The sequence below is a fragment of the Vipera ursinii genome, assembly GCF_947247035.1.
Source record: "Vipera ursinii genome assembly, chromosome: 1".
In the NCBI taxonomy this organism is placed as follows: Eukaryota; Metazoa; Chordata; class Lepidosauria; order Squamata; family Viperidae; genus Vipera; species Vipera ursinii.
This window is the reverse complement of record NC_139512.1, coordinates 109,769,077-109,781,260: the sequence shown is the minus strand read 5'-3', so window position 1 is coordinate 109,781,260 and position 12,184 is coordinate 109,769,077. Positions and strand designations below refer to the sequence as shown.

Below are 12,184 nucleotides of genomic sequence, written 5' to 3'. Positions count from 1 at the left end.
GCCGTCTCTTGGGTTGTTGGAAAATAGTGTTTGCTATGACCATCATATTCTCTTGACAAAATTCTATCAGCCTGTTCCCTGCTTCATTTTGTATTTCAAGGTCAAACTTGCCTGTTATTCCGGTTATCTTTTGGCTTTCTACTTTAGCATTCCAATCCCCCATGATGATAAGGACATCATTTTTTGGTGTTAGTTCTATAAGGTGCTGTAGGGCTTCATAGAACTAGTCAATTTCATCCTCTTCAGCACCAGTGGTTGGGGCATAGACTTGGACTACTGTGATATTGAATGGTTTGCCTTGGATTTGCACTGAGATCATTCTGTCATTTTGGGAATTGTATCACAGTATTGCTTTTCCTACTCTTTTATTGACTATGAAGGCTACTCCATTTCTTCTTAGGGATTCTTGCCCGCAGTAGTATACCTGATGGTCATCTGAGTTAAATTCACCCATTCCTGTCCATTTTAGTTTGCTGATTCCTAAGATGTCGATGTTCAGTCTTGTCATCTCTTCTTTGACCACCTCCAGCTTTCCTTGATTCATGGATCTTACATTCCAGGTTCCTATGGAGAATAGATCTTTACAGCATCAAACTTTCCTTTCACCACCAGACACATCCACAGCTGAGCGTCCTTTCGGCTTTGGCCCAGTCGTTTCATTCTTTCTGGCGCTACTAGTACTAGCCCTCTGCTCTTCCCCAGTAGCATATTGGACGCCTTCCGACCTGAGGGGCTCATCTTCCAGCGTCATATCGTTTTGCCTTTTAGTACTGTCCATAGGGTTTTCATGGCAAAGATACTGGAGTGGTTTGCCATTTCCTTCTCCAGTGGATCACGTTTTGTCAGAACTCTCTGCTATGACCTTTCCGTCTTGGGTGGCCCTGCACGGCATAGCTCATAGCTTCATTGAGTTACGCAAGCCCCTTCGCCACGACAAGGCAGTAATCCATAAAGGGGATGCTCCCATTACTACAAGAGAATAGTCTGAGATTAAGCAACTATAAATAGATCCTCTTGCAAACCTGTTGTTCATGAATCAAGTCACCAATGCGTTATTGGTGCACTTGAGATGGACCAGTTAACTAGCAAGTTCAGCAAGCACAATTCTTTTTCCTTTTTCTATATTTTACATTTCTAGTTCCAGAATAGATTAATATTTTGTCACATAAGATCATATTTCTTGTCCTATAAACTTCCCCAAATCTTCTGTCCCATCCCACCCCTCCTCATGTGAGATGCTTGGAGGTGGAGGGGACATTTCTTCTCTAACCTCTCTAATCTATACTCGGCATCAATGAGACCATTTGTGCCAACTCAAATAAATCAACTTCAGAAGTCCTGCATCTTCCCCATCCTCTTCTGTTGGGAACAAAAGAGAACTGCATCAAAAGAAACAACTATATATCCCTCCTCTGATGGAAGAAATCTCATCTCTTCCTTGACAGCTAGCCAGCTGGACATTTTGGAAATTTAGTTTAGTTAGTTTTTAGTTTTATTAAATTTTTATACCGCCCTTCTCCCGAAGGACTCAGGGCGGTGAACAGGGCATATAATAAAAATACAAAACTACAAAAGTTAAAATAGAATTAAATTAATGCCCAAGATAAAACAATAAAATATACAAATATTTAAAACCCAAATTAACTCCCCATCAGGCCAGGCCAGCTTGTTCAAATAGGTGGGTCTTTAACCCGCGCCGGAAGGAGCGGAGATCCGGTGCCATCCGGAGCTCCACCGGCAGTTGATTCCACAAAGCCGGGGCGCCCACAGAGAAGGCCCTCCCCCTGGGGGCCACCAGCCGGCATTCTCTGACCGGAGGCACCCTGAGGAGGCCCTCTCTGTGGGAACGCACAGGGCGGAGGGGAGTTGACGCCGGCAGCAGGTGGTCCCCGAGGTATTCCGGACCCATGCCATGTAGGGACTTAAAAACCATCACTAAGACCTTTAAAATGAAGCATCTTGTTTTCCATGTCTTACTGTGGTCTCTGGTTAAAGTGATATTCTTTCTACCACACCATGCCTCTTAACCACACACCAACTGGATTGATGTTGGCTCTCCTCTCCTCAGTGTCCTCTCCTAGGCCACGTGTGCAGAAGCACCAAATAGTAGTTTGAAAAAAGCGTTACTTAGGATTTAGCAGGCAAGGCATTCGTGCGCATATATAGGAGCAAATTTCCAAATCTTTGGGGAGCTTACCCACTGTTGAGTTCCAAAGAGCCAGAGTCCAAAGTGGGCAGTCATATCCCAGTCCAGAAATCCAAATAAAAGTCATCAACTGGTCCAGGTTCCAAGGAGTAGGGTTTTGTTTTTTCTTTTCTTTATTAGGTTGTTATAAATCTTGATAAATTGTATTTCAACTCACTGAAGTTCATTCAGTATTAATTGAAGAGGGCTATGAGGAGATCCTAGATCCAGATGCTCGTGCTGCCTCCAGCCGCATGCAAGCCTGAGGTGCCTGCTTGCTAGTTTTGTTTGTTTGTTTTTTATCAAATATATTGGCTGCCCAACTTACCACAGGGTAATTCTGGGCCATTCCCTTTGAGGTTGGTATTTAGGGCATCTTAAGTGGCTCCATCTATCTCAAATTCATCTCATCAGGGAGCTTGGGACACATTTTCCTTAAATTTTTATTACTGGCCTGTCATGTGTCTAGACAGCCTGGATGATTTAGCAGTGCCTGGCCTGGCTCTAAGCTGGCCCATTTGATTCTGTATTGCAGCTTCCTCTGTGCTTCTGAGACAACTTGTCTATTTGTTTGATAGGTTTTCCAGAAACATAGCTTGCTTAATGATCTGATTTCTGATAGAGACTCACACACTTTGCAGCACACTGTTGGAAATCTCTATGTCATCTCTTGGATGTACAATGTCACCTATTCTGTGCCCATCATGCACAGTGGGATGGTATACAGAGAGGACAAATGCTACTTGCATTGCTAGGTTAAATACCAACTGACCTAATAATTTACTGAGGCTGAGTTCACTAAATAATTGACTTCATATCTTTAATCAGATGTCATCATTTCAGGACACCTACAATCATTGCCTGACACTGCTACTTACCGTAATGCTTCCCAGTTCCCTCCCATCCCAGAGTCCTCCCATTTTCTATTCAGACCATTTAGCATCACTTCGAAGATCATGTAGATCATGATAGGGCTCCTACTTAGGTTTTTAGGAACTGGCATTTCTGGAAGGCCCTCCCATTTCTGTAGAAATCTACAAGTATCTTTCTGCAGAACTTCTCCCCTGGACATACCAGATGCCAAATGTACCAAACATTTTCTTATATTTACACACACTGATGTGAACCTGTTTTATGTGTAGCTTCCGCCCACACTGAAGATATATCCTGTTTTCCTCAACCCTCTTAATGTTGGGATGTCATCTTTGCATCTTAAGTACTTCTATTATATCATTCCCTGTTTTGATAGAGGAAGAAAGAATTCAAAGTTGTATAAATTGTTGACCCAGCACAGAAGAGGTAAATGTTTCATTCATTTGGAAGATTACCCAGAACTCAGAAAGAGGGGAGGAACAGGATGTACATGTCTTCTCCTAGTTCAGTAGTTGCAACTGCAGTATCCTCACAACTTATGCCTCCTGACAAGCCACATGTTCTGACCTTGGCATCTGTTAACAATTCTGAGGGAATATGGATCTGATTGGGAAGATGGCATTACAGAAAGGATTAGAAAAGTCACAAGGCTATAATCCCCTTCAGATCCAGCCAAGAAAGAGGGAGTTTTTCTTCCCTCATAATATCTGCACTTGGATGGAATAAATGAACATTCTACACTCCTAAGGATGGAAGAGACAAGGAATGAGTAACACCGGGAGTTGGGGGGGAGAGAATACAGTGGAAAAGGAAGGCAGAGACGACGTCTTTAAGCTTTTTGAGTCTGTTTGGGAATGCAGAGTGCAAAGAGATTCTAATAGTTGTATCTGGTACAAATCCTTGATAGTTCTATCTCTAATTTTAAAAAATAAATTAAAGACTTTTGTATAATCTCTGAAGACAGAGAGATATATGGTCCCTTTGGAATTGGTCTGATAAATTGCTTATGTCTTCTCTGCTTTTAAAACATTAGTTGCTTTTGTGATTAGTGATTCTGCAATATAATGTGTAACACTGCAACTATTTTTATTTGGATGGATGGATAGAAGCACAAAAGGCCATAGTTGCATAGTGGTATATATTCTACACACACAGGCAATCATAGTTACTTCTATTTTTATATTTTATATTTTTATATATATAAAATGTATGTATGTGTGTACACACACACACACACTGTGTATTGGACTGGATGCTAAAAACACCTGCATATTCCTGCAATTTATGTACACAGTACTCCTTTTCTTCCACCACCTCCCCCAATTGTATTTTTATCTCTCAAGAAGTGAATATGTAGATTTCATCTGTAAATGAAAATTAAAAAAATTAGCAAGTCAGATGTGTTATGATTAAATTTTGGGGGATGCAACTTTATAATGTTTTGCAACATGGTACAGATAAAATTAACATTTTTTAAAGTGGCAATAGAAAATAACCTCTCAGTTCAAAGTAATTAAGAACATTTCATTTTGTTATCTTAGTTTATGATAGGTTTTTCAGGTATAATTTATTAAATATTGAAAACATGAATAAAAAGTAAACAAGCAAGACAAAAAGAGACAAAAAGCAACATAAAGGTGCAAAAAATGAGAGTAAAGGAAGAATTTCAACAGTTTTTGGTACAGATAAAAAATATATCCAAATCTTACTCTAAAATTAACAGTAGTCTATATTATTTCTCTAATCTCATACAATTCTAATCATCAAATTCCAAAATCAAAATTACATATCTCTTAGTTTAGAAGTCTAAAAGTGGTTTCATTAACTACCTGATGTTAATAGAGGTATCTCTTTACAGTATCTTTCCATTTATTGTTCAAAAGAGGTTGGCTCAACTTTCCGCACAATGCCTTCATTAGTGGGTGGGGGAGAAGTTGTATATAATAAGAATATAACTCAAAATCAAGAAGTCTTTTACAACGTTTTTTAGAGGCAGCTCAACTAGGAATGGGGATTTTTCAGGAGAGTGCTAGGTGGAGATTATTAAGTGGACAGGAAAGTAATGCCTATATTCTCTAATAGTTCATAGCCAATAGCTTGTAGTGAAAAATAGTATGTAATTCTGAAGTGAATTGCTGTGATTTTAATATTTTTATTCTGTAATAATTCCTCAGCTTTCCCTTGAACTTGAATTTAATGAATACAGTTTAATACAAATTCAAGGTTCAAGGGAAAGCTGAGGAAAAAAATATTCATTGTACTTTTGTTAATATTTTAGTTTAGTTTTAAGGATTTTCTGCTACAGATTGAGTAATCTTTGTTTTTGTTCTAAAATGTTATTGATGCTCTCTATAAAATATAACATTCTATACATGCTTATTACATAACTTTTTGTTTTAGTTTGTCATCTGGAAATGCTTCTATATTTGCTGCTTCTTGTTTATGATTCATTTGAGTTCCAAGTATGTTGGCCAAGCCTGATTGTTTCCTATTAGGTTGTGCCTCTGGACTTTGCTTAACCCCCACACATCAGCATCCTGAAATTGAAATGAATCTTCTCATTCATTAGGCAAGAGTATAATGTGACATATTCTGGTGTAATGTTCCTCTGTTTAAGGGTCTGTCCCAAACACATGATTTTTAAAGATATGTCCCTGAAAAAGGATGATTTTGGAAATGACCATGTGAATATAAGTGTGCAAAAATAAATGTTTCAGTTTACACACAGAACAAAACATCCCCATTAAAATATTCCATTGGGAGTGTTCTGACTTGGCTAAGGGCAAAACATTTCTTTATTTGACTTGTATGGCAGCCAAAACAAAAAGACTCAAAGCTTAAAAAAACAATATGACCTTAGAATAGATCTTCAGCTCTTATTTATCAATTCACAATAGACATATGCTTCTAAATCAGATAAAATCATAGCAGTTTATAAGCAAGTAAAACCAAAATAAAATTTAAAAGATAAAACAATCAGGACAATAGCCAAAGAAGCAATAATAACAAAATTCTCATTTTGATAGCCACACTATACAGAGCAGCATACAGTGGCAAAGTACTATGTAATTTTGAAGCATGACCTTTACATCTTTAAACATTAAGAATTTTTTTTTTTGCCATAGCTGTATTTACAGAAGTGATGACTTGAAATCAAAAAAGAACCAGGATAGAACAGATCAGATCATAAGTCAGAGTGCCTTTGAATTTTTCACATTGCCAACATAAAAAATTGACAACCATCCTTTTAAAAATGTACTTTTGGAAGTCATGGAACAAGATTTTCTGATGAATTAACTTTATCCTTCAGTTATTAGTTCATTCTAATTCTATCTATATACAGCCTCCAGGAATATCAATAATATCAAAATACTTCTGGCAATATCACAATAGCTGTTTTGAATTCAGAACAGAGCATTTTAAATTCAGAGTGGAGTATTTTGAGATGTTTCAAATTTAAAATATGTTGTACACCAATATTTCCTTTTCCCCCTCTCCATAAATACCACAAATATGTATGCCTAATTACATTTATTTCTTCTTAGACCCTGAAAATCCTTAAAGGAGGATTATGTTAGGCTGGCTTCCTTTTGCCTAGAGCAAAAAATTGTCCCTTTTATTGACAAAGTGAAGACCCAGGGCTAAAAACTTGGTTATTGAAGTAGGTGAGAAAAAGCTGAGATATGTAAATAAAACTTTATAGAAAAGTATTTTCAACATGTTGCAGCCGTTGAGTGTATGTATTTGTTTTGTTTTTGTTTTACGAATGAAGACAAGTACACGTGTCCCAGGATAATGTTGCAGGATCCAATCTGGGACCACAGGTTTAGTCTTCCAAGCTTTCGGACCCATGCTGGAGCCCATCCACAGGGAACTTCTTTCTAGAGAGCGTGTGCTTTGGGCTATGTTCACTGTGTGGTATTTATATGATGTCTGAGGGTGTGTGGCTTTTTAGTTGTTGATGGGGTGTTGATGTCCAGCTATTAAGCTGTTGGTATTGTTTTTGTTTTGTTTTCTCCTTTCTCAGGTTATTGTATTTGTTTCATGTTATTCTAGTTGGGAGAAGGATTTTTAGGTGTAGTATTGTCTTTTTAGTCAGGACTAAATTCCAACAAGTTGATAATCTGCCCCAAATCCTAAGTCTTCATTATTTTCAGTTTTGGTGGTTGATTCATTCATACCATATTTGTATTATTCAAAATCATATCTATTTTTATTTTTATTTTTTATTTTAATTCCATTTATATCCCGCCCTTCTCCGAAGACTCAGGGCGGCTTACAAGCTTAGCAGTAACATCTATGCAATGTTTGTTTTTGTTATTTGAGGTACTGGAAGACTTAGCCATTTATATTTAATTAAAATTGGAAGAAAGAAATGGAGAAAGCACAGAAATGCTTTTTGGACTGCTTTGTATTATTTTTTTTAGCTCTTTATCAGTTTCATGTTAGAATGGATCTGTTTCACTCTCCAGCCCAACCCAGTATTAAAAAAACAACTAAATTACCCATCTTTCTTCCAAGGCTTTAAATACATATGAAAAACACAGAAATATTGCTAGAGATGAAACCATTTTATTCGATGTTTAAAGAGAATGGAAGTGACATTGTAGTTTTTACTAATCTCTGTGCTAATAATTGTTCATATTTAAGCAACACCTATTTCTGGCAATTAATAACATGTAGCCTAATGCAGATGCGTTTGCATTGCCTGGCATATTCTAGGTCTGTGACTTCAGTGTTTATATGCTGTATTATATGTGTATGAATGATAATGATAATAATGATAATAAAGTTGGAAGGTACCTTAGAGGTCATCTAGTCCAACCCCCTGCTCAGGCAGGATACCCTTTACAATTTCAGACAAATGGATGTCTAGTCTCTTCTTAAAAACTTCCAGTATTGGAGCATTCACAACTTCTGGAGGCAGGTTCTTCTGCTGATTAATTGTTCTAATTGTCAGGAAATTTCTCCTTAGCTCTAGTTAGCTTGTTGTTGTTAGCTGCGAAGTCATATCCAACCCATCACAACCCCATGGACAATGTTCCTCCAGGCCTTTCTGTCCTCTACCATCTTCTGGAGTCCATTTAAGCTCACATCTACTGCTTCCATGGTCCAACTTTCACTGCCATACATTGCAACTGGGAAGACCATAGCCTTAACTATATGCACTTTTGTTGACAGGGTGATGTCTCTGCTTTTTAGTGTGCTGTCTAGATTTACCATTGTTTTCCTCCCCAGGAGCAAGCGTCTTTTAATTTCTTGGGTACAGTCCCCATATGCGGTGATCTTGGAGCCCAGGAAAATAAAATCTGCCACTACCTCCATTTCTTCCCCATCTATTTGCCAGGAATTGAGAGGGCCGGATGCCATGATCTTGGTTTTCTTAATGTTAAGTTTACATTTCGGTTAGCTTACATGTTAGCTTACATGTAGGCTAATCAATAATAAATAGAAGTTAAATCCACTTTATATCCATATATGTTTAGTTGACCTTATCTCCATAGCTTACCAAAGCTCTTAAATTGAGCAATTTATTTCATTTCATGCTTATGGGTGGCATGTAGGTACCATATAATGCTCATTATTGCAATGAGCTAGTGGTTAAAAAAATAAAACTACAGTGTACAGTCCTGTTACTTTTCATTGACTTAAGGCCCCAATACAGTTTTTGAGAAATCAAGCACAAGCAAAAATGGCATAATTGTAGTTAGTAACGTAATTGGATTGATTTCTAAAGATTCAAGTCAGATATTGCTGGCTTATTTAGAGTATTGAACATTCATATTTATATTATGTAACATTTTGGAGTAGTGGATCTATGAAGCAGTGAAACTGAAAAGCTTTGTTTGCTTATGGCTAATCCTTTCATTTGAACTTCTACTAGTGCTCTACCTAAAACTATTAGAGCAAGAGAGCTAGAAATGTGACATGTGGAAAGAAGCCATATTCAAGCATTCCAAAGCGTTGCTTCTATGTTTCCTTGTTCCATACTGCTTACATGTAAATGAAATCAAACAACATACTGTGCTTACATTTCTGTTTGTATTTTTAACTGTTGTCGTAGGAACAAATCACAGAAATGATCCAGAAAGTTTAATCCTCTACCTTTTTGTGATGGAGTTGAAAGTCTGGGTAGATGGAGTCCAGCGGGTTGTATGTGGCGTTTCAGATCAGACAACGTGTCAGGAAGTTGTCATAGCACTGGCACGGGCCATTGGTAAGTAGTTTTTATATTCATGATGCCTAATAGGATTTATGTAGTCCAGTCCTAAACATGTTTACTTAGAAACATCTATCACTGAGGGGATTTACTTCCAAGGTAAGTGTATATAGAATTGCAGATTAGTCTCCTGTCCAAAATTATTTTTAAAAAACTGATTGGCAAAATAGTGCTGTATAGATGTGATATCCAAGAGGAAATTGTTTGTGTAAACAGTTGTATAAATACAACAACTTGAATGATAGGAAGTTTTTTCACAATGTCTGTTGACATTTCTTTCTTCTAAAGCAGCAGCTCCCAACCTTTTCTATACCCCACACCCATAGAATGCTTCTGATACATTCACGCACCCCTTACAAAAGTTCAAAATAATAGCAACGAATTATGCATATAAACTATAATTTTGAAAATCCAATTTTTCACACCCCCTGGAATATCATCTCGCACCCTCAGGGGGTGCGAGCACCCCCGTTTGGGAACCCCTGTTCTAAAACAACATTTTTTAACCTTGGCAATTTTAAGCAATTCCTGCTCCCACAATTATGGTGGTGGAATTCTGGGAGTTGAAGTCCACACATCTTAATGTTGCCAAAGTTGAAAAACACTGTTCAAAATTATTATTGCCAAGATTTGCAAAATTATTTTAAATATTCTTTTCTGCTGGTATAGTAATTGTTCATCTGCTCCATCTTTAACAGATTTTACTAATAAAGATTTGTTTTCACAAACTAAGAATATCCTTTTATGCTGTGAAATCTTTTTTCTCCTCCCTTACATTGCACCTTCCTTACAGTGCTGCACATGTGTGACCATGTGGGAAAAGTAGTGGACTTGGCAACAGGAAAAAAAATCAAAGGAGAAAACATTATGTTGGCTTACAAGATAGTCTCTAGATTGGAATTCTGCTTTGCATTGTACGGGGTGATCATGCCAGGTCTAGGGTAAAACTGGACTTCGGTTGTGTTCATAACATGCTGGCCAAAATATGCCAGAACTGACTAGTACTGTTCATAATATAAGCATGGAACACTGCATGTGGTATGGCTATAAGAAAAGCTGGTCACCTAGATTACAGCTCCTTTATCTTACTAAAAACCAATATATCAAAACTAAGAAAACTGGTCAGCATGCAATGTCTGATATAGCGATGATTACAACTTGGAATGTGAAAGAAATTTAAGATTAAAAAAAACCTGAATTCACAAAGGATTTTTTTTTAAAAATGAAATTAAAAAAGGACGGAATAGATTTGCATGACAGTATTCTGATCTTGTGGAATGGAATTGATGAATAAATGCATGTAAGTAAGAATGTACATTTAATTATGAATGAAAGGGCAAAACTCAGTATCAAAGTACAATATGTAACTTATCTAGAATGATTTGGGTGAATATACAGGTAGGAATTCATGGGATGGTAATAGCTTTTATGTTGAATGCAACAATTTGAATGAATGCTGTTGAGGTAAGGAGGGGTGATTTTTTTTGTTAAATGGCATGAATGGAAGCCTGGAATGAGACAAGAGTACAAGAGGGGGAAAAGTAACCAAGAATGAATGGGAATGATTATGAATAACTGGTTGGAAGAAGGGCTGTTTGTTTTAAATACATGGTTTAAACATATGTCCTTTCATGTATTCATACGGTAAAGGAAAGAATCTTGAAGCAAGATGGAATTGGTTGATTATAATGAAATGTTGAGAGAAGGTGATGAGAGGCTGTTGAATTTGGGACAGACTGCTATTCATACAGTCAGAAGAAGATAGGGGGAGGGGAATGGGCATAAAAGGAAAGGAAACTTGAGTGCAAATACTGTTATAGAATGACTACAGAAAGAAAAAAATGGACTCTATTGAGGAAAGTCTAGATTAAATGTTGAGTTGGAAGTACAGGTGAACTTCTTGTTCGCTGACAGTTCCAACTTATGATGGCACTGAGCAAATAGTAGTTATGACCGGAATCTTGTACAGCACAGCATCCCCACAGTCACATCATTGTGATTTGCATCATTCCCTGCCAGCTTCTCAGAAGCAAAGTCAGTGGGGAAGCTGGCAGGAAGTTGAAAGTTGCAGTCATTGGAGGTCCTCGCTTAATGACTTATGTGGCCCTTGTTTAATGATGTCAGCTGCCAGAACTGCTGTCACTAAGTAGCATAATTAGATGATTTTTCAACTTACAGCCATGTCACTTAACAGTGAAATTTCTACTCCCAATTAAGTTCGTTAAACCAGGACTACCTGTAATAAAGAGGGACATGGAAGCTGCTTGGAGAGAGTGAAGAGAATCAAATTACAGAATCCAATGTAAAAAGTTAATTCCAAGGAATATGGAAAAGACACCGAGTGGGATGAAGTAAAAAAAACAAACCTCTGGATGATAAAAATCTACATAAGAGAACAGTTGCTGCTATAAATTAGCATGAGAGAAAGATACTGGATAATGGGTATGTAGAGGAAAGTGAAGAGATAGGAAAGAGCATATAGTCAGCAAAGAAAAAGGGTAAGATTAAATAGAGAACTCCATGAAAAAATAATGAAAAAGAGGAAAATGTTGAAAATTTGTAAAGTTGCAGCTGTAGATGGTGTAAGTGGAGAAATGTTAAAATATGAATGTGATATGCTTATAGAGTGGCTGCGCAATTTGATTAATATTTTGAAGCCTATATTTGCCTTAACAGTCGCTAGAATGCTTTTATTGTTCCCCCGTACAAAGAGAAGGAAGGAAGAAAAAAATGCAAAAAATTACAGGAGGATTAGTGTGTTGTAAGCATGCTTGGGAAAGTGTTTGGCAGAATTCTGACCAAAAGAGTATGTGAAATTGACAATGAGCAAAATTTGAGAAATGCTGTATGGCTATATCCCATGCAAGAACAGATTTTGCTCTTTGGCAGATCATCAAGAAAAACAT

The 12,184-nt window shown here is 37.2% G+C and overlaps 1 protein-coding gene across 9 annotated transcripts in view; it reads left to right on the top strand.

Moving 5' to 3' along the window:
* RASSF7 (Ras association domain family member 7) overlaps positions 1–12,184 on the top strand; it is a 69,079-nt gene that overhangs the window by 44,099 nt on the left and 12,796 nt on the right. For 6 of the 9 annotated variants that reach the window (XM_083348288.1, XM_083348285.1, XM_083348292.1 and 3 more), the window contains exon 2: positions 9,123–9,275. In XM_083348288.1, coding sequence (XP_083204414.1) covers positions 9,173–9,275 — 103 coding nt within the window. In that variant the 5' untranslated portion in view covers positions 9,123–9,172. Of the gene's footprint in view, positions 1–6,603; positions 6,724–9,122; positions 9,276–12,184 lie in introns of all 9 variants that reach the window. The other 3 variants (XM_083348289.1, XM_083348290.1, XM_083348286.1) reach the window with 2 other exon arrangements.